The 24,025-nt window shown below is 36.1% G+C and overlaps 1 protein-coding gene across 1 annotated transcript in view; it reads right to left on the bottom strand.

Moving 5' to 3' along the window:
- The window catches only part of LOC306669135 (transmembrane protease serine 11E-like), a 47,890-nt gene that overhangs the window by 11,306 nt on the left and 12,559 nt on the right, over window positions 1-24,025 (bottom strand). Inside the window, exons 2-9 of the mRNA XM_079153018.1 lie at window positions 20,284-20,408; window positions 16,154-16,275; window positions 13,206-13,273; window positions 10,372-10,535; window positions 7,158-7,196; window positions 5,475-5,652; window positions 4,306-4,565; window positions 3,584-3,726 (exon numbers count right to left, since the gene is read on the bottom strand). Coding sequence (XP_079009144.1) covers window positions 3,584-3,726; window positions 4,306-4,565; window positions 5,475-5,652; window positions 7,158-7,196; window positions 10,372-10,535; window positions 13,206-13,273; window positions 16,154-16,275; window positions 20,284-20,408 — 1,099 coding nt within the window. The remainder of the gene's footprint in view (window positions 1-3,583; window positions 3,727-4,305; window positions 4,566-5,474; window positions 5,653-7,157; window positions 7,197-10,371; window positions 10,536-13,205; window positions 13,274-16,153; window positions 16,276-20,283; window positions 20,409-24,025) is intronic.

Below are 24,025 nucleotides of genomic sequence, written 5' to 3'. Positions count from 1 at the left end.
GGAAAGACCGGGCAGACAGCAAAGGCCACGTAAGGAGATCTGCATGCTTCCCAGGCGATAGGAAGGCCTAGGCCTCTCCACACTGATGGCAGAGTAGGCTGATAGAGAACCAGATTTTCATCACTGCCAGAGGATTAAAAAGCCCTCCCCTACCTCTCCTTTGGTGGCAAATGGGGAGCACAGACTACTTCTCAGTAATAATGCATATAACTCTCCTTCCCACTTGGGTGATGCTGACATAGTTGAGAAGGCAGAACTTTCACAGCTGTCAGGTAGTAATGAACTCCCTGCCTTGTGAAGTCATTGAAGGTCATAGCAAAGCAGTAACAAGGTGCTCCCAGTCAGAGTGTTATCAGAGAAAGTGTGGCAGGGAGTCTGAGATTCTACCTTTAAGCAACAATCGTAAGGTTAGTCCCTCAGCTGGGGTTCAAAGGAAGAAGAGTAGGGAATGAGGCAACGCCTCCCTCCACCTCTCTTGCCTCTTGCCAATGCTGTGTCCACAGAAGTCTGCTAAAATAGAAAATTTAATAAGCTCTGGAGTCCTATAATACTCTGCCTGAGCTCCAGTGGTTCAGTTAATGTGTGGTACGTATAGAATCATAGTAGTCAAATGTCCAGGATATACTTGAAAGTCACTCATCCTGCAAAGAACTGGGAAAATCTCAAATTTAATGAGAAAGGCAATCTACAGACAATAACAGTGAAGATGATTCAGATGTTGGAATTATCTGACAAAGATTTTAAAGCAACCATCAAGAATCTCAGTGAAAAAATTACCACTATGCTTAAGAAAAATGAAAAAAGAAATCTCAGCAAAGAAACAGTAGATTAAAAAGAGATTAAAAAAAGAAAAAACAGTATAATGCTTCATGGATAGGCTTAACAGCAGGATGACAATAAGAAAGGAAAGATGCAGTGACCTGAAGACAGAATCAAAGAAATCAACCAATCTGAATAAACAACAGAGAGAAAATGGGGTAAAAATAAAAATGAACAGATGCTCAGGAGCCTCTGAGACAATAACAAAAAATTTAACATTACTGTCATTAAAGTCCCAGAAGAAGAGGAGGAAAAAAGGTGGGGTGAAAAAAAAAAGTTTTCAAAGAAATAATGGCTAAATAAAAAGGAAAGAAATCATGGCATTTTCTGATAAATGGATGGAAATGGAGAATATCATGCTAAGTGAAATAAGCCAAACTCAGAAAGTCAAAGGTCAAACATTTTCTCTCATAAGAAGCTAGAATGAAATAAAGGAAAGGAGGAGGGAAGTGTAGGATCTCAGAAAGATAAAGAGAAGATCAGTAGTACAGAAGATCGAGAGGCAGAGTGGAGGAATGGATAAGGGCAAGCAATGAAGAATAAATTCTTTAAAGATCATATTATGGGGCTGGGGTTGTGGCTTAGTGGTAGAGCGCTTGCCTAGCATAGATGAGTCATTGGGTTCAATTCTCAGCACTGCATTTAATTCATTAATTAAATGTCCATCAACAACTAAAAACATTTTTTAAAAAATCATGTTTTTGTGCAAATATAAATACACCACAGGGAACTTCACCTTTATACAGAGGGAGAAACAACCAATCAAATATAAGTAAATAGATGAGCAAAGGGAAGTCTAGTAAAGTAGAGGAAGGAGAGTGGGAGAGGAGAAGGAGGATGGGAGGGAAAAGGAAGAGATAATGAACTGAAATCGAATTCCACACATGCATGAGTTTTTTGGGATAAACCCAAATACTAAGTATACTTATAAAGCCCTAATTAAAAAATAAAATAAAATAATGACTGAAAACTTCCCAAATCTGTAAACCTACAGATTCAAAAAGCTGAGTGAAACTCAAACAGGGTAAACCCAAAGAAATCCATGCCAAGACACACAAACTTCTGAAAACTAATGACAAAGAAAAACTCTTCAACATAGCAAGAGAAAAACAATACCTGCATCTATAGGAAAAGAACAATGAACAGCAGCATATTCCTCTCAGAAGTCACAAAGGTCATGATTCAAATGCTGAAGGAAAATGTTATGGTTTGAATGTGGAATGTCCTCCAAAAGCTTATGCGTTAAAAGCATGATCCCCAATGCAACAAGTTTCAGCGGTGGAGCTTCTAGGAAATGATTGGACCATGAGAACTGTAACTTTATCTGTGGAATAATCCATCTGAAGGATTGAGAGGATGAATGGACTACTAGGTGGTAACTACAGGCAGGAGGAGCCTGGTTGAGGAAGCAATCAATGGGGGTGTGCCCTGGGGACTACCTATGCCTTGCCCTCTCCTGTCTTTCTCTCTGCTTCCTAGCCACCATGAACTGAGCAGCCTTCTTCTTCCAGGCCCTTTCACTGTGATTTTCTGGCTCACCTACAACCAGAGCATTGAAGTCAGCAGATCATGGATTGGGACCTCTGATACCCTGAGCCCAAAATAGACTTTTCCTCCTCTAAGTTGTTCTTGTCAAGTATTTTGGCCACTGGGATGAAAAGCTAACTAACAGAAAAGAACCATCAGTCCCAAATTCTATTATCTGGAAAAACTGTGCTTAAGAAATGAAGGGGAAACAAAAACTTGCAGACAAAGAAAATCTAAGAGAACTGGTCGCAGTAGACCTGTACTAAAATAATTGCTGAAGGGGGTTTCTAACAGAAGTGATTAAAAACAAAATAAGCAGGGTGACTTGGGGGGCTGAAATAGGAGGAATGCAAGTTTGAGGTCAGCCACAGCAATTTAGTAAGACCCTGTCTCAAAATAAAAAATGAAAAATGCTGGGATGTAGCTCAGTTGTAAGGAGTCCCTGGGTTCAATCCCCAGTACCAAAAACAAACAAACAAACAAAAAAAACAGAAATCTTAGCAAGTCAGAAAAAAGGTAAAAAAAAAAACTATGACTAAATAAACTTTCCTTCTCTAGAGTTTTCCAGTTTTTCGGCAATTAAAGCAAAATATTCTCTGATGTGTTTCTCAACATAGGAAATTTTAATGTTTATATATAATAATATTTAATATTATAATTACAGAAAGTTAAGGAGGACATAAGGGAAAATATGTTTTCTAGTCTATACTCCACTAAACTAATGTCAACAGCAGTACACTGTTATAAGCTACTCCTGTAAACACATAACTTAGAGGAACCACTAAAAATTTTCCAAATAGTCAAAATTGTTAATAGACAAATCAAAATGTAAATCCAGAAAAAGTTGACTTATGATTTTATTTACCTAACATTCTAGAAATTACAAATGTATAGAGATGGAGGACAAATTAGAGATTGCCAGATGTTAGGGGAGGCAAAGTTAGTCGTAAGGCAGATCTTTACAGTGATGAAATAGTTCCCATCTTAACTGAAGTGGAGGTTACACAAATCTCTACATACGGCAAGATGCTATAGACATAGACACACCCTTTGTTTTGTTGATTTCCTCAGTTTTATACTGTACTCTGATTGTGTGAGATGTAACCATGGGGGAAAGCTGGGTGAAGGGGGCATGTGACTCCTCTGCAATATCTTTGCAACTTTCTGAAACTCCATAGCTATTTCAAAAAAGGTGAATAAATAATTATGCTGCATACTAACAGGTAATACCACTTACCTGACATGCATCTCTTTTTCCTTTTAAGGAGCCAGCACATAGCATCGTAGAAGTTATGACACCATTGTAAACCTGAGGCTGATTGCAGAGTTTAGAGTCTATAAGCTCGACCTGCACTTGCCGAAGATGATTTTGAGTGTATCCTATAGGGAAAAACATATACTTGTACATATATATATATAGATTTTATAAACCTGAAGAAAGTTTCATAATTATTAGATAGGATGGTAATATGGAAACATAGGATACATATGTTTGAGATGCAGTAATATTTAGGAACAGAATTTTCCCCAAACTAAGTTAAATGAAAATTTAGGTGCCTAGAAAAGAAACTCAACTTGTTTAAGGAAGTTCTACTCCATTGTTCAGGATTAGAAGGAAATTTTACTTGGTGAGTATAGTGGCTTTATGATTCTCTGATCTTCACAATTGGGTATATTAATGATCCAGATCTCTTAAGTGGCCAATTCTCTAGTAAAAAGTTCAGGGGCTAGGAGATATATTTGCTCTTTCAGACACCTTACTGGCATCATTACTGTAGCAGTAGGAATCAATAGTAACCTAAGTGAGAAAGGAATTTATGCATCTTGGAAATGACAGATCCTGGCTCAGTTCAGGTTCATATGAGTGATGAACCTACTTTGGCATAACAACACTGTTCTTTAAATGCCTTTGAAAGCTAAATTAGGTTTTTATGATTAAGTTTCAGTTCAGATGCCCACCATCACTTTGCAGTACTCCAAATCCTGTCACAAACATCTCATCCCCTGGGTGGAACTCATGGGTTGCATCAGGGAGACAAATTCTATGTACTGCATTTGTGTAGGGAACAGGGCTAGAAAGCTCTGCCAGTGAAATATCATAGTCATGTGATGGGTATTTGTATTTTTCATGGATAATTATTCTCCGGAGGTCTTTTCTCATTTTTGGAGGGTTTATTGTTACTCCAAATGAAGCTGTCCATCTGGATGGGTCCTTATACCTAGGGAGAAAAAAAGAATAAGCTCCAGTTTACTATACTACCAATCTAATAACTTACCTAGCAAGTGTCAATATAAGTCTTGCTTTTTAAAATAATAGTTTCTGCCTACAGAAATAAATGTTTTCCAATCTGAGAATAAGACCGAGGAGTCAGATAATGTGGAGACCAGCATGCCACATTTTCTTATTTATCAAGTCATCCACTTCAGATCCTAGGGTCTTTTGATATTTTGGGGGATCCGTGACGCCAAAGAACATATGAAAAGAAACCTTGAACAGAATAAGAGAACAAAATGCATCCCTATGCCTCCTGTCCTGTGCCTACAAATATACACATTTCTTTAAAAACCATGAAGGCCACACTATAATTTAATGAAACATTACTATTGTATATACTACAGATATTTTGACACTGGGTTGAAAAGTCTTCCATTCCTTGTAATATAGCTACCTAATCTGTTCAATTCTCTAGTCTGCTACTTCTAAATTAAATAATTTTTAATTATCTTTCTTTCTCCATGGAGTTTCCCCACTGAGATCAAACCTACAATCTGCTCAGCTCCATCTCTAACAGAGATACTCAGTGAATACTCAGCTCTTATTCTGTCACTTCGAGTTCAAAGTACATAGATGATTTTAAAGTTCCTGCTTCCTTTGACAAACTATTACGTATTTATTGATGGATAATTTATGTTCAATAATGTACTTTGACAAGATTCTTATTTATAGATATTTACAGACCTTTACCTAAAGTTAATGATATTCTACAGCATTTTGAGATGAACACATTATCTCTTAATTTACACTAAACTCACCTCTCTCAAAATTCATGATCTATTTCACAAACAAAAAAGTGCAAAAATCAATGCACTTTGTTCACCCCCAATCATTCTCAATGTGCAGGACTTACATTCGGAAGCAGTGAGCAGCACTCACAAGCCACGTACTATTGATTAAAGTCGCTCCACAGCGATGGGTTCCATCCCACTGCAGGCTGGCTTGCCATGGCCATTCTCCCTCCTCTACCTCTGTCCCACCAACGATCCTGAGACTCTGTGTTGAAGATTTATTCCTTCTTGTCCCACAGCCTGCCAAAAGGAGATAATGAACTAATTGAGAGTTCTAAGCATCAAATTGTGTTACTAAATCCCAAATTCTTATACTTAGCGTTCTGATGGCGTCAAACATTTTCTCATGTTCTTACCTTTCTGTAAACTCTAATGAATCCCTATTCATCTCGTAAGATTTAAATTAGTCATGATCTCTCCTAGGATAATTATTAATTTCCCTGCCTCCAAACTAGATTAGTTATGACCTAATTTGATGCTTCCTAAATAAAAATAAAACAACATGACACACTATGTGTGTGCTTATCATGTATTTATATGTATGTATGCATATATTTATATTTTTATATATTTTATCCCTCAACATTGTTTATTACAAGGTTTTCCAACCATTGTTTTGAACCATATAATTCTTTGTTGTGGGTATCCATCTTGTGCATTATAGAATGTTTAGAAGGATCCCTGGTCTATATGTCACAGATGTCAGCAGCACTCTGCATATTTGGGGGCATCATTAACTCCAAGGAACATATGAAAAGACAAACTTATACAGAATGAGTCAGCATTTTCAAAATATGGGTAAAAAATGCCACAATGGGGCATAATATTTAGGGCAACAAAATTGTCCTTTGTTGAGAACTTTTATTTTAGAATTATGTGCTGTTGTGTCAGGCTCAGGCATCTATCTACACTCATTAGAGTATGTGCTGCTTTAGGCAGGGGTTTTATCTTATTTATTTTGTATTCCTATTGTCTAACAATACCAGCACATAGTAGGCTCCTAATAAATACTGGTGGCAAGAATATATTCCATCTAGATAAGAAAATTATATTTTGGATCCATGTTTAATGAACTTTAGAAATTAAGCAACATTCTGAACTAGTGGGTAGGACATTTCCTTTCATTTTTTAAAGATAACCATAGTACATACTAATTTTGTAACTAGTAAAGATATTCTCTGAACCATGGTGGGATTCTCCTTTATTGGGAAGGGAAGGACTAGAAGTAGAGTCAGTATTTTTAAAATGTGGTTAAAGATATTGTCTGGGTCATCTGTAATTTAATCAAAATAAATTGCAACCCCACAAATTGCCAGAAATTTTCCTAATATAAAATTAATAATATCAAGAAAATTTTATTCAGCGTAGACTGGAAATCAGTTTCTGCCTCTAGTTGAAAAATGCCAATGTACAGATCACTTTTATAAAATCTTTAGAAATTTTGGGGGGGGAGGATATTATAGATATCTGCAAATAGAACATTGATAAGTGAACATTTTTTGCCTGTTCCTTAATAGCTGCACAACTGACTTGCACTATACATGGACACAGGCACATGTAAATTCACTCCAGAGTGATCCCAGTTTTGCTATTATTTTGTGTGCCTCAGAGGTAAGATAAAGCCCTATGAGCTATGCACAAATCAAACTTTATTCTGTCCCTACAATAGCAACACAAAGAGTAAAGGATAAAGAGTATTGATTTTTGACATTCAGTAATGTAATCAAAAAATCTATTAAACTTACAGTTGTTCAAATAGTGGTCTGTTTCTGTCTTGTTGATTTCTGAAATACACAGAAATGGTAAATAGAAAAAAGGTCAACACATCAGAACTGCACTGTGCCTCTGAGTATTTCAAATACTAAAAGGTTGCTAAACTCCATTTTAAGATAGTATCTCTGGGTGATAAAGAAAGCAGCATGATTAATTTACCATAAACAGTATTTTTGTTGCTTTGGATAACAGAGGAGACATGAATAGTGTGTTTTAAACTTTACTGTGGATAACAATCACATAGGGAGCATATTTACAATAGATTCCTGTTTTCCTTCCCAGTAATTCTGTTTTAGTATTTTTGTGTTGAAGTCCAAGAACATGAATTTTTGCACCAGGAAATAAGATATAGGTAGTCCCCAGACTCTGTTTGGAAAATACCAATCTAAACCATATTATTCAGTCCCTAAATGGGATAATATTTTTAGTAACCATGATTTCAAATTATTTTACTAAACTCATAAGCACAGTCCACTTGTATGACACATCCAAGTGGCATCTCCATGAATTATTTACAGTTACATTGTCATATGTTATCCTTTTCTAAGTCTCTCTCTTCAGAAGTTTTAGAAAGAGTCTGTCCTCAAATTGTCATTCAATTTAGGTCAATGACCTCATACCTTGTTGACTTCTCAGCTGTTGGGACCTAACCCTGTGCAAATGCTAACCCAACCAAGAAATATATAATACTCCAAAATTTGACATTTCCTGACTCAGTAGATTTCCAAAAATCAAAACTATTCTCTGTGAACATAGCAGGATGGATGTTCTAAATGCAAATATATTAACCTGTTCATTTTTATTTTTGTCTTGGTTAGTAATTGGTTTTTTGGAAATTTGTATTCTAGAAATCCTTCTCTCCGACTTTCTCCATTTGGTTATGTGAGGGATAAATAACAAACATAAAGAAGAAATGACCATTTAGCCTTAGTTGTTATTAAGGGAATCATCTCTGATCTCTGGTTCAAATAACATGTTCTTCTCCATCCCATGTTCTCTGAGGGTAAACTCTGGTTTTGTATGTTGTTACTGCAGACTAGGCAGGCCTCACGGAAATGTGACTTCTGCGGCAGTGCTGTGTCTCACACTCATCTTGGTTCTTGGTTTAATGCTTTGCTGTTGTTGACTTGAAATTCTTAATAATTTTTCCTGCAACTTGTGTTTTGAAAGTGAAGTTCAATAGGATAATGGAGCATATCATGAGCAGAGGAAATATACACAATTTGTGTGTCCATGGTTTCTTGACACTCCATTTGCATATTGTTCACAATGCCTTGTGAAATCAGAACTCTGGTGGAACCACAATGGGTGGGAATTCAGCAAGACTGAAAGCACACTTACGTACAAGGTAAGTGTGTCTTGTCGATCACTCAGAACTGGGACACTGACAGTCCTGGGAGCTTACCTTCAGCTTGCTAATGAGTGAGGCAGGACTAAAGGGAAAAGGAACTCCAAGTTTTCTTATCTTTCCCTTTCTATCCACATCATTAATTTTAGCAAAAGTCATTGACTCACACACAGAAGTAGCAGGAATCTAAAAGGATATTCTAAATATTTCTAAACACAATAAGGTTGTTTGAATCTATGAATATGAGTCCTGTAGATATGGAAGATCAAATGTGCTTGCATGAATAAATCATGAAATATATTTCCTTCTATATCCATAGAGAATTAGTTCCAAGACACTCCTGCAGAGATCAAAACCACTGATCTCAAGTCCTTTATATAAAATATACACGCACCCTCCCATATACTTTAAATTTTCTCTAGTGTTTTTATAATACCTAATATTAAAACTATATAAATAACTGTTATACTATGCTGTTCAGGGAATAATAACAAAAAAGTCAGTAAATGTTCAGTACAGACACAAGTTTTTCCAAATATATTGTGTTTTTCTTTGATTCTACAGATGTGAAACCCATGGATATGGAGGCCAACTGTACTTGCATGAATGAACCATGAAATAAAGTTTCATAATTCTGATGATTTTTACATAATTGTTAAATGTGTTTACAATTGCATTTAAAATTGACAGTGTGCTGGGCACAGTGCCACATACCTACAATCCCAGTCATCTGGAGGCTGAGGAAGCAAGTTCACAAGCCTGCCCTGGCAACTTAGTGAAGGCCTCAGCAATTAGCAAGATCCTGTCTCAAAATAAAAAATAAAAAGGACTGGGGATGTAGCTCAGTGGTAAAGTGTCCCTGGGTTCAATTGCCCGTACCAAAAAATAAAATAAAATAAAATTGACACTGCATGATATAAAGATGAAAAGTAAAATTCATACTTGCAATTTAAAAACTTAGATTTTTAATTTAGAATAATATTATTAGTAAGTAAAAAACACTATAAAAAGTCGAGAAAGAAACCATGACTGTAAGAAAAGTCTTATATTTTTGTACATTAACAGCTATTTTGCTTTTTGAAAAAAGGCCTGGCATTTTTATTTTGCACTGGAATACACAAATAATGTAGCTCCTCCTACTACAGCTGCACTTCTTTCCTAAGCAAGTTGGGTGGCTTAGACCTATCAGCTCTTACCTTAGCACTTTGTATTCATTATCTCTACTTCCTATTCTCTGGTTTCAAGTGCTAACATATCTATTACTGTATGTGACTGCATGTGACCAGTGAGCTCCTGAAGTATGAAGTCTAAATTAAAATGTTCTATCAATATCAAATGCATGCTAGATTTCAAAGCCCAAATTGTAAGATATACCAAAAGTAAGCATTAAAGTTAGAATTTTTCATTGTTAGGTGGTCTATAGAAAGAAGCTATAAGAAAGTGTATTAATAACATTTGAAAGAAAATATACATATGGCATGAACCTTTCCAAACACTACTCCAGACCATAAGATGGATGCAAGAAGAAAAAGAAGAAGAATATACAAAGCCATTCTCTCCATTTATAATCAGATTCTATAACCAAAGTATAAGGCCCAATGTAGAAGAAACTGCCTAAGAATTGAGGACCAGCTTTAATGGGAAGCATGCATTTAGCATACTTTCAAAATATTAAAGTATATTATTAGGATTAATTTAGTTTCAAAGCAATATCCTGTTGGTGGCAAGACCCCAGAATTAAAGAAAATATTAAAAAAAAAAATCTAAAAATGTGCACCCAAATCTAACATGGAATTATTCTACATAAAAAACAAATAAAATAAGAGAAATCAACTTACTTTTAATTTCAACTGATTCAGGGTCGACATTAGGGGTTCCTACAGTATTTTGCAGCTTCTCATGTAGAACATTTTCAATAATATTATTTATGGCTTCAGGATCCTCAGTAGAGCGAAATCTAAAAATCAGCAACATATGGGCCAAAACTCCATGTGACTCTTGACTGTGGACCAAAAAGCAAAGGAAGGAAGGGAGAGAGGGAGAGAAGGAGAGAAGTAGAGAGCGGTTGATTTATGATACTATCACAACCTTCATCATTCAATTGAAACACACACACACACACACATAAAATCCATAAACATTTCTTGGTATATTCCTGTTGTTTATTTTGTACAGAACCCCAATACAGCCACCCTGATAGTAAGGTAGTATGTTCATGGTATCCCTTACCACCAAAGGGTCTAGTTAAATACATGGCTATTAACATAAAAAGAGATGTATCTCATCAACCATTCAAAATTATCAAATAGAATATGTGGTAAATATGAAATCAATTGTCCTGTTGGCTTTCAGGTTTCATTTCTATGACTTAAATCCACCCACCTCTCCTAAGCAACTTCAGGCTCTCCTATATATCTCTGAATCCTAAGTCTCCTAGAAAGCTTCACCAAGTTGTGTGGCTTCATGTGACGGTATTTTCAAGAGTGCATTCACTATTCAAGTTACCACTTCATGCTTATTCAAGTTACCACTTCATGATCATTCTACCAGCCACTTAAAGTCTTTCACAGTTGATTTCCAAAGAATCTTACTCCTCACTATATATTGCAACAACCCTTACTTTCATAAACTGAAAATGGGAAAAATAAATGAGAATCCTATTCTAGAGGTTATTTTTGTTGATTATATATTTGAAGATCTATTCTCTTTGACTGCATTTTTCTCTTTTGGAAGTTAAATATTTATGCACAAGGCCATGAGTATAAATATGTTCGCTGTAACATTGTTTACAAAACAAAAATAAGTAACAAGTGTCCATAAATAGGCCATTGACTAAATTAATATTGCCCTACACTTGTAGTGAAATACTATATGGTCAGTTAAAAAATAAAAAGATCTAATGCGGTCACCAGAATGATGTTCACAATAAATTGTCGAAGATGTGTTATTTCTGGGAGTGGACTTCTTGGACAGGAGGCTTTCATTTTTATTACTTAAAATACTGTGCTGTTTGAATTTTATATAATTTCATATTGTTTTTGTAATCTGAAAGAACATAGGGTTCATAAGCCATTTCTGCCTCAGGAACCCTATTCTTTCTTTTTCTTACTAGTACTATTCTGGTTGGGTGATAAGAACAAAAACAACCAAATCCTTCTTGCCTACTATTCAGTTTATCTCTCACCTGTTTTATCACAGCACACCTTAAAGAGGTAGATTTCTCTCTGCCTCTTATTTACTCCATATACAGTCTGCTTCTTGCCTTCATTTCCAATGAGCTGTTTTTCTTCTGGAACACTGTCTTCCTACTTGACATCTTCAGCAGATATTTTTCAGCACATATACTTTTTGTCTCAGGGGTATTTGTTGATGTCCACTACTCTCTCCTTGAAGCTTCTTATCTTTAGTACCAATGGAGCCTCTCTAAGAAATTTTATTTTTTCCTGGTCCTTTTCTATTTCTCTTTTTTAAAAATATTTTTTAGTTGTTGATGACCCTTTATTTTATTTATTTTTATGTGGTGCTGCGAATCAAACCCAGTGCCTCACACATACTAGGCAAGCATTCTACCACTGAACCACAACTCCAACCCCACTTTTCTATTCCTAAAGTTCCTATTTTCTTCCATCCTCATAAATATATCATATCTTTCAAGTTTTCTTCATCATTTCTGTTTTTCCTGAGAAATTTACACCCATGATTTCTAATATTTTAAGTTTATAATAAGCAAGTTTATGTCTCTGGCTTAGACTCCTTTCCTCCATCAGGCCAGACTAGTTTTCAGGCTCATATGTTCCTCTTGTATCTTAACTCAACACCTTTAAACTGACGTCGTGCATGTACAGGCATGTAGTTATAAATGGTAAGAAAGTGGTTTAGAATGGAGATAGAAACTTGGATTCCAACAGTATGCAAATCCATGCAGGTGAATGAGGTTCCTTCAAGTAAGAATTTAAAGATCAGAGATGTACAGGCAGATCCAAGAATAGATACTATTTCAACACCAGAAAGTATAGGATTTTCATGAGGAAATAGTGAAAGTAGTGCCTCAGAGATGTTGGCTAGGTCATAGACTGGGAAGTAACTCTTAGAGTTTTGTCATTGGAATAATACTGCAAATAGTTATTATTCTATATTTGAAAATTACAATTTGTACTGAGAGAGTATGTTCCTTAAAGTCCTCATGTAGTAATACATTGTTTAAAATGTTATATTCTGAACTGTATTGATAGTAGATTAACAGATCTAAAATCCTTTTAGCTAAATACTTGAAGCATACAGAGATAGAACACAAGAAAATAAATAATTGATAAGGAAGAGAATCAAGAGCTGACAACAAATCTTATTTACTACACTGTTTATATAGGGCAATACTGTGAAACCAAGGCATGCGTGTTAGGTCCCCAATTGTGCTGGTTATAGTTTCCAGGAAAATAAGTTTGGAGCAGAGGCACCAATGACACCTCTGTTCCTGGCAAGCATCTTGAAAATACTAGCTTTCAGTTATAGAGAATGAGTAAGGGGCATTGTAAACCATGACTCACACAGAATAGATGCCAAAACATGTTTGTTAAATGCAATTAAATCATACTATTAACACTTTAAAACATATTTATGCAGACCGACCAGGCTAACAGCTTCAGTGTTAAATAAAATTTAGAAGTCAGCATACCTGAACTTGATAATGTGAGACTTGATAAGTTCTCCCCTTAATGGAGATTGATAAAATGCATTTTTCACCTGTTCAAAAAATATTTAAAATGTGTCAGCAAGAATAATTATCTTAAATTCCACAACTTAATTCAAAGCTCTAGGGAACATTAAAAAAAAAAAAAAAGACAATGACTGACATTTCACAATGAGCTGAACTTGAGGAACCTTTCTTGGTGTTCATCCCAGAGATTTCAACTGAACTCTGCTTTAAGAATGATAGGAAGTGGGGAACCAGTGACAAGTGACATCTGCTATAGATTCAGAAAGACATTAGAGAAAATGAACTTGTTGTTTCATGAAAAGTTAAAGTAAATATTTATACTCTGATATAAGGACTACTGTAGGTCTACAAAGGAAATGAAATAATTCTATCAAGTGATAGGACATAGAAATGAGTGCCTAGAAGTATTACATGGTTCCCAAACCTAGTGAAAAGTTGCCAAGTATCCTGGCATAATGTGCGACTAGCTCAAGCACTTGAAATGCTCTTTAGAAGGTCCATGTGAACTAGAATGTTTAACAAACACATTTGTGATCTGAGAGATTTATTCTAATAAGACAAAAGAATTTATTGTGGAGATGTTTCTTGCTGCTATAAATGAGAATTCCAGAGTATTTTTTTTTTTTTTTTTCACAGTACTGGAGGTTGAACACAGGCCTTCCACATGCTAGGCAAGTGCTCCACCACTGAGCTAAATCTCCACCCCTTTCTACTTTTCTAAGAAATATTTATTTGGAGACAGGTCTTGCTAACTTGCTGAGGCTATCCTTGAATTTGTGATGCTCCTGCCTCAAACTTCCAAGGCACTTTGGATTACAGGCTTAAGCCAACCACACCCAGCTTTAATTTTTTTTAATTTGGAATTTATGTAGGTAAATATTTCAAGTGTTTATGATTTCCCCTGTGTGCATATTTACTGAATACAGTTACTCCAAACTGGGGATTGACAGAGCAATGAGCCTTTTTATTCTTTCTTACATTTCACAGAATCCTAAGTAGGATAGTTTACACAGTTATGAGACAAATTAGTACAAATAAGTTCTGTATAAAGGTATTTACTTGGAATAGTTATTTACTTGGTTTATATTTATCAAGTAATTTCAAAACTATTACTAATTTTGAAGATATTAGAGTCCTGTCTATATTCTTTTAGATTTAAATATCAATTTAGATCTGGATTTTGGCAATGGCGCAGAGAACAGGGAAATAATTACATCTTTCCTTAATTTCTTAAGTTTCATTTACTTTAATTTGGCCTTAGAGAAGGAATTTCTTCACACATTCCTCTGATTGAGGAATTGTTTGCAAGTAGAAATATATCCAAGATTGACCCCCTTCTCAGCAAGGTCTGACTTCTAGTCTGCTATAGTTTTGGGGGATAGAAGGAGTATGTGGTTCTGCTATGATCTGGATATGATTTGAATGTCTTCCTGGTTTGAAATTTAGTCCCCATGGTGAAGCATTACTGGGGTGGAAATTAAATCTCACTATGGTATTTAGAGGAGGGGCATTTGGATTAGATAAGGTCATTATAGTGGAACCCCATGATTGAATTCTGGTGATTACAGAAGAAGAGAGAAAAGGTTCAATGGTACATGCCAGAAATCCCAGTGACACAGAAGAGCTGATGCAGGAGGATTGCAAGTTCAAGAGTTGCCTGGACAATTCAGTGAGACCCAGGCTCAAAATGAAAAATAAGAAAGGACTGAGAATATAGCTCAGTGGCAGAGCACCCTAGGTTCCCCAGTACTGAGAGAGAGAGAGAGAGAGAGAGAGAGAGAGAGGAAGAGAAGGGAAGGGAAGAGAAGAAAAGAGAAGAGAAGAGAAGAGAAGAGAAGAGAAGAGAAGAGAAGAGAAGAGAAGAGAAGAGAAAACTCACATACACATGCACACTCCCTGCCTCTTGCTATGTGATACCTGGACCACCTTGGGACTCTGTCAGCAAGAAAGTTGGGCTTTGCACCTCCAGAACTGTGAACCAAAGTAAACCTCTTTTCTTTATGAATAATGTGTTTTGGGTATTTCATTATAGCAAAGGAAACAAACTAGTAGCGATCACCTCCATTCTGTTTTTATTCAGGATATTGGAACTAGAAGACAATTTGGAGATTACATAATTTAACACTCTAATTTTCATATAAGGAAGTTTATCCAGAAAGATAAAGTGATATGCCAAATGACACTTCCCTGCCTGGTAGGTGATATTAGAACTAGATGTCCCAATTCCTAATTTGGTATTTTTTCCATCACATCATACCACTGATTACCTCACAGACTATCAAGAAAAATCCAAATTTTTCTTTAAGTTATCTGATAGTGATGAGAATTCATCACTCAGGCCCTTGTTCTTTTAACCTATTCTGTAAATTTTGATAGATATTTTTAAATGTTTCTCAAATATTTGATTAAGCTCTCAGGAGACTGTTGTTACCTTAAGACAGAGATCAGTATTCATGGATTTCCTGTAGACTTATGTACCAAAAGCAGTTGCAAAGTTATATTTTTAGAAGCTAAAATGCTATTTATGTATGCATCCAAGTAGTTTCAGTCTTGACAATCTATTGCTCAGGGTCTCTTCTTTAGGAAATCTGGGGTACAAACAACAGTTGTTTGAATCACCTCATAGTCCCAGAGGTTCTGAACCCTGCTGATGGAGACAGTGTTGCACTAATTAAGGAATGGTGAGTAGAAAGGACACATGAATGGCTGAAATCCACTTGGTTCAGCCTTTGAAGGCATACTCTTCTGAGGTTTTGAGTTTTGTTTTATATCTCTTAGGTATGGCCTCTTACCATTTTGAAAGGTATGCAAGATACAATTGAATGGACACTTTAGAAGGCAGGATATTAAAATGTATAATAATGAGTGAGCAAATGTCCTAAAAGTGGAGAAAAAAAATTGCTTACCATTGATTCAATTCTTTGACTCATTTCTGTGAAATTTTTAGAAGCCTCTCTTCCAAACTCATCATACAGTTTGTCACTTGTGAAGGGCAATGTGCTATAGTAATTGTAGGTCTTTCTTTGATCTATAAGGAAAGAGACAGAAATCCATCCCTTTTTTTTATCAGATGTACGTTAAACACCATTATTATCCCATTTGGTGGGTGCTAGAAAGACTAAGACGGGGAGGAATGCTGTAACCCAAATCATCCTCTTCATCATCCTGCCCCAGGCTTATCTCAGAAGAAAAGACAGCATTCGTCATCATATGAGTTAGAGTGCAAAAGCTGTAAGGAACGCCTGGTGTTCCTGGAGCATTGTACCAATGTTGCACTGACCTTGAGGGCCGATTACTCATGTATGCTCCATTCCTGAACAGGCCACAAGAAAATATAGCAAGTCAGGCCACCTGAGCACACAAACAGGCATAGATTCAGAAAAGCTTCCTAAGATTGAATGCCTTTTTATATTCCAAAAGTAGACTACTCCCCTAGTTCAGTAAACTGTACATCAATTCTGGCCACAAGGACTCTAGTGTGAGAAAATTTATTTTTAGCTAAAAAGCAAAACTAGGATAGGAATTAAAGTGCTAGGGATTTAGTTTAGGGAGCTAGAACTGCTAACTGGCATAACCTTCCAAAAGCAATATTTAGTTTCACCTGGGTCTTTGTTACTCCATTTATTTTCTCTATCATCTGCAGGTGTCTTGTCTTTATAGCCAATGTTTCTATTTTGTATTCCATTTAAGCAGCCTATACTTTTGACCTACTGAAGAGTTAATGCAATATAGCTTTTGTTCTATCCTTCTAAACGTGAAGCAAGCACAAAGTCCTCAGTAACTCAGTTACTTGCTCAATGAATATTCATGCCAACTACTTTTCTGTGAGAGACCCTGTGCCAAACATCAGGAATACCATAGTGACCAAGACAGTTGTGTGTGCTCATTATAAGTCACTATGCCTCATCCAATTCCAATCTCTTCTTCTTGTTCTTTCCCATTCTTTTCCTCTTTATTAAATCCCTGGAGGAAGAGGAAACAAACAAATGAACACCAGTGGCTCAGGCATCTTCATATAGCTCATTTAATTTACAGTAACAATGGGAAGGCAGAATTATCAACATCTAGAGGGTTCTAGTCTCAGAAGTATAATTTGTCCAACCCTGATGTGACAGAGCCAGAAAAGACAATCGTATTTCAAGCCGAGATTTAGCTCCTAAAGCACAGATTTCTTTTGCAATACTGCTTCATGAAGTGGGGGAAAAATGAAACCCAACAACAACATTGCTTCTCATGGAAACTATGGGGTTTTTAATGTAAATTTCATGCAAAAAACTACCAGTAAATTTCAAAAGAATCCCAAACCATCCAAAGGATTTGGTGGGACAGAGAGGGAAGTTGTTGATCAGACTCTGTTAAGGCCTGGGAAGTAGCTGGAGATATAAAGATGAGGGCAGGAGGCTGGAGATACCCAAGTTCAAATTCCCCTGAGCCCTGGCAACCTAAGTGAGGGAGGATGGAGGTTTGGCCTTTACTCATCCTTTCTCTCTTTCCTTTCCCTGAATGGCCCTGAATGACCGCCTGACATGAAATGCAGGCAGGTCCCTGGCAATGAAAATATACACTTCAAGTAAGGTTTTTAATTTACCAAGATACTATAAATGACTATTTTATTATTTTTGCATTTTTACATCTGTCTCATGGTTAACTATAACTTTCTGTATAACTACATTCATTGTTTTAGAATGCTACTTCTCAAACTATAATGTAAAAATGGACCTCCTGGGGATCCTATTAAAATGGAGATTCTGGCACATTATGTCTAACATTGGACACAGATTTTATATTTTTTAACATGCTCCCAGGTGATGTCAATGCAGCTGGCACTTAATTATACACATTAAATAGTAAGGTTCTAGAAAGGGGGGCTAACAAACCTTATCCTGAGACCTAACCTAGATCCTTAGACCTGCATTTTCTGAATTAGTAGATTGAATCCTTTGAAATTGTCATTTTCATAGTAAATATCGGTAATTTTGTATCCTTTAACCACAACCACATGAACAACTTATCTATAACAAATATTTAACTTTGCTCTGTAACCAGAGCAGTAAGCATTAAAACTCATTTTCGGTTTTCAAAATTATATGGTACATCTAGTTATTGAAAAGTATGATTTGGAATATTAACAGACAAATAATAAAATAGATGAATGTTGATTTTGTTGATAATTTTCTAACAGGTTCGTGATTCAATAATTTGCAAGGATGTCACTAATTGACAGATTCACCTTCTGATGTTCAAATCACAGAGGGGCAGAAGAGGAACCCCTAAGGTCCTGGACACAAACTGTGCACACAATTCTAAGATATCCTGGACTTTGTGAAGTAAAGTCAAAATGATATTTTTCTTAATCTGATTACCTTTATGAATATCTATTTCTGCAACAGATTGTTTTGGTTTGGTCACTGTTATATTTGCTTTGTTGTTAGTTTATGTCTGAAAAGAGGGCAGGGCACAAAGAGGGCAGTAACATACCTCATAATAATCATAGTTTATTCAGGTGCACCGTGTGGGTGGTGGAAGCTGTGTGTTCCATATTTTTAATTGCTTATCTCGACAATAGGATTCAGGAACTGGTTACTAGGAAAATAGTGCCAGTTCTTCACTGTATGCATATGAATGAGACTTACAATATTATAAAAAGTGGCTTGGGATCGGGCAAAGGAGAATAGCAAATAATATCTTCTCTCACTAAAGTTATCAGGCCCCTACTATTACTAGGAACTTCTTGTGAAGTCAGAGAATCCAAAGATTCATTAATTTTCTCCACTCAATAATCAAATAATTACAAAGTACCTAATAGGTGTGGAAATTCTGTGAAATTCTGGAAATATAAAAGTGAAACAGTCATAGTCTTAGGCATCCATGGGAAGAAGTCACAATCCTCATGACATAATGGGACTTGAAAAATTCATAACAGATCTGGAGAATTATAATCAGTAATATATTTTTATTAAAAGTATGTACCAGAGAAATCTCTGTTCTCAAATGAAAATACTCTGAGTTTAAAGACCTGAATGTGTGCACACACACACACATACATACACATTCTCTCTCTTTCTTTTTCTCTCTCATTCTCTGTATGTGTGTGTGTTTGTGTTTTACATATTTTTTCTTAAACTGTCTGGAATTGGTCTTGCTTTGCAAGTTGAGATCGGACACATGTGGGTAGTGGAGGAAGATAACCAGATTACAGATCATTCTATTTCTTTATAGGAAAGTGCCTTCAACAAATTCCCAATTAAATTAGAATCAAGTGATTAGCTTCCATGGTTTCAGGGCCTTGAACATCAAAGAATAATCTAGTCACAGAGGGAGATATTAAACTAAGAGGTCATAGTTGAGTCAACTAATTAAAACCCAAGGCAGCACAGAAGGAAACTTCAGAAGGGTTGTTAGACCCTGGAAGAATTGTTCTGCAGTACCCTGGAGACCTTTCTAATAACATAGCAACTAGCAGTTCATCTGGCAGTGAGATATCTGATAACCGCAGAGTGAACCTCTTAAAATTAACCTCAGCATATCCTGTCTTCTTTAATCACAGTATATACCAGGATAAGATTTTAAATAACAGAAATAGGCACTTATTCAACATCACACAGCTATGGGGATCTTTCCAACTTGCTAGTACAGAATAGAGACTACTACTCTGTGATCTTTATTATGTAATTAATTTATAGGAATGTCAAGAGTTCAATCAGTTAAAAATTATTTTACGTGACTTTCCTTAAACAAGTTGACATTGGATTCTAGCTAACCTGTGGTCTTCTATTTAAGACTCGATTATCACTTATTAATTAATATGAAAACTGACATGCTATTTCTAGCAGGAAGCATTGCTATATCAAAGATAGAAGGAAGAACCCTCCTTAGCTTGTGAATTGAAGTGGAAGACAGAGCAGGTAAAGATTTGTTTGGGTTATACAAATGAGTCATAGTAATGAATGAACAAGCAGGAGGCAAAACAAAACAGGAAGGTATATGTGGAAATGCTTGGGGTAAATCACATGATTCCAGGGCAGCTCATACTTACTGTATCTCACATAATGAACAATGAGTCCAATGCACACTGCTAGGACAATCAGGGATAAAAAGGTGATGAGACCAACAACCCAGGGTTCCACACGTGGTCCTTTCCTGGCCCTTGACACAGCTGGTCTGAGGAAGAAAGTAAATGATGGATTACAACACAAGGCAGCCCACATCCACTCCTTATATCTGGGGAATAAAGGACATTCAGGTGGCAGTGTAGGGTTTAGAACATCATCCCAGATGCTGAAGTCAGTCCTGGCTCTGACTGCCTGGCCCTAAGCAAGTAATTTGACTTCTCTGTGCCTCAGTTTCTTCTTCAATGAAATGAAGACCATAGTAACAGTACCTATTTCATAGGCTTATGATAAGAATTAGATGAAAGCACTATATATATAAGGTGACTATGATAGTGCCTGGCCTGTAGAAAGCACTGTGTGTTAGCTATTACTTGTTAAGCTAGCTATGGACAAGCTATGGAGTTAAGTTCTATAGAAATACATGTTTAAAGCCTGATTCTAGCACTCTAGAATTTTAAACAGCCTGTGAGATGTATTGCAGTTCAAATTGTACCAAGTTCTAGGTACGAGTTTCTAATTCCATTCTCCTTACAATAATTTTCTGTTTTATTTCCAAACTCTGAGGACACACATGAGAGATTGCCAGAAGCCCCCTTCAAAACTTCCTGAGTTTTTGAGCTAACATTTTTCTCCAAGCTTCAGTGACGCTACAGAAAATCCTTTCTGCATGAGATTCCTTCCACCTCACCCATTTATTCTGCCTCTGAAACCCATGTTATTAAGGCATGTTGAGCAATCTGGCTTATTTGTTTTTGTGCACAGTGAAGTTGCTGTTCCCTTGGATTATAATAGTTGGTAAGCAAACTCAACAGCAGTGAAAATAAAATTAAAAAACAGAGCTGGCTAAGGAGTTTGACTATAATAGTATTATTTTAAAATTTCCTGAGGTGTTTCTCATTCTGGTAAAATGAGCTGGCATGCTTTTTTTTTTTTTTTTTTTTTTTTTTTTTTTTTAAGGGCCGTAGCTCAGTGGCAGAGCACTTGCCTCGCATGTGCATGTGTGAGGCACTGGGTTCTATCCTTAGCATCTCATAAAAATAAACAAAAAATAAGGGCATGCTGTCCATCTACAACTAAAAATAAAGAATGTTACCTGTCTGGTTCATGGAGACTAAGGGAAATATAGTGTTCTTCTGGAGGAGTATTGGGTGTTGAATCAGAACAAAGAGGGCTGTAAAGTCTAGCCTTTTCATTACCAGCTCCGTGACTTGGACAGATCACTTAAGGTCTGAGCCAGGTTTCTCCACCTACCAATAAGCCACAGGATACCTGTTCTGTTTAAAACATGGTGGGGCTGGGGGTTGTGGCTCAGTGGTGGAGTGCTTGCCTTGTACATGTGAGGCACTGGGTTTGTTCCTCAGTACCACAAAAAATAAATAAATAAAGGTATTGTGTCCATCTACAACTAAAAATATTTTTAAAAAAACAGTGTGACCTAAAATGAGCTGATGAATGTGTAAACTTCTTGCAAATTACAAAGAATTTCACAAGAAATAATTTTTGCTTACAAAAATCAAGAAGATTCTTGGGTTCCAATAGTTGGTTTATCATCAGACTCTTATCTGCTGATAAGACCAGGAGTGACGATATAATAGAGGTGTCTGCAACATCATCATTACATCCTGGCTGTGCCTGGACATTGAGTAGGGAACCCTCTCACATAAGCTAATGGGAACCCTCTCACATAAGCTAATGGGAACCCTCTCACACAAGCTAATGATGTCATCATCTCTGTAGGACTCTGTCCCTGATGAAGACACTGGGAGCTAGCAGTAGGCTCCAGGGCCTCTTCTTGATCTCCTCCCTTGTTCCTCTGATTGTCCCATGGGGCTGTAGCCAGGGAAACTTCATCTTCCCCTCTCCACCTCTACCAGCTCCAGTTCTCCCTTGAGTGGAACTCCAAACACCTGTTCCCAAATGGCAATTACTGTAATATAAAAATCCTTCTCTGTGAGGATTTTATTCTTTTCTGCACAATTGTGCTTTAAGAAGCTCCCAAACTGATTCCTGTCCCTTCATCTCTGAATGCTTGCTGTTCATCTGGTGCAGAAGGAGCAAGATGCATATAGCAGACGTAAGCCAAACTTTGGAGGAAGTGGAGGGAGGAAAGCGCTTCTCTATTAATGTCAGTGCATGCCACAGGAAGAGTGTGAATTTATGCTTGCAGGGAATATGATACAATTATCAAAAATGCATGATTGTTATGTAGAACTGCTAACTATAAGACAAGCTTTATCTGTTACACAGTGACTTTTAATCAAGACGAAAGGTAAACAATGTGGTCATTAAATTGATGAGGGTAAATCGACATGTATTAACATAAAAAGGACAATGGTATATTTAATGAAAAATAATGGAAGAATGAATGCTATTCTACATCCTAGTCTTTATAAATAATAAAACTGTATATATAGGTGTGTACATCAAAATATGTAGGAGACATAAAATTATTAACATAAGAAGTGGAATAAAAATTTTTTCATTTTAATTTATGTATTTTGGGGTTTTATGGTAGATTTTTTTTAACCATAAACATTATGACTTTTGAATTAAATGAGAGAGAGAGAGAGACAGAGATGTCTTTAAAAGAAGAAAAAAATAACCGAGGAAAATTATACATGTTTTTCTGATGAAGTTCACATAGCTACCGAGTCTAAGATACCACTGTCACATCCTTTCCTGACCCCCCCACCTCCCATAACAATTTTAGTGACGTGCTGTCTTTGGTGACTTAGAGAGGACATCATGGAACAAAAATAACAGAGAAACCAATCAAAAACACTTTGAGGAAATAATTAAGACAGTGTATTTCTAAGCCCTGCTACCAACTTATTTATCATATACTCTTGTAATAGCAGGCTCAATTATCTCTGTTATCTTATTCAAGGATTATAATTCCAAACTCCTCTTAACCTGACGAGCTATGTGAAGGTAAAAAGTGATAAAATATTTTAGTACTTCAAGCTTCCAAGTCTTAAAAAAATCATTGTACAAATATCAAGAACTATTATAATTCTTTGTCAGTAACAATTAACACATTACCAAGATGTTTTTTATTTGAAATATTGTCACTTTTTTCCTGCATTTGATGGCATTGCTTTTCAAACTGATTCACTCTACTTCCTTTTTTCCCACTTACAATTATTGAGGTATAATTTGTCCTGTGTCTTAATTACTTTTTTTCCCTCAGCGAGCACTGCAGTACTAAATTGCTTCAAATTAGATATGATTACAAAGTGTGCTCAAAAATTAGAAAAGTGAACAAATAACTATTTTACATATCAACAAGCACTTGTGTAATTAATCTCCTACGGCACATAAACAAACACTTGTCCAATCATTATTTCCACCTGCTGAAACTTAACTGTGCTTCCTCACCTAAATTCACCTTCAGATAGACTTGTATTTCTAATACTTTCAGTGGTATTAAATTGCCTTCTTACTATGATTATATTTTTTAGTTTGGGGAAAAAGAAACTGTAATTAGTGCAAGACTGGTGAATATTGCAATTAGAAGAGGGGTAGATATTATCAGTTTCATTTTTTCAGAAACCAAGAGAGACATCCACCACTACATTATCCTTATCACTTTTTCGTGTGTCATTTCTTGAAAATATTGCTAAAAAAGAAAAGGAGCAAGGACAAAAAGGCACGGGAGGAATGAGT

Source organism: Sciurus vulgaris (genome assembly GCF_902686455.1).
Source record: "Sciurus vulgaris genome assembly, chromosome: 9".
NCBI lineage: Eukaryota > Metazoa > Chordata > Mammalia > Rodentia > Sciuridae > Sciurus > Sciurus vulgaris.
Note: the sequence above shows the minus strand (reverse complement) of the source record. Positions and strands in the feature narration are given on the sequence as shown.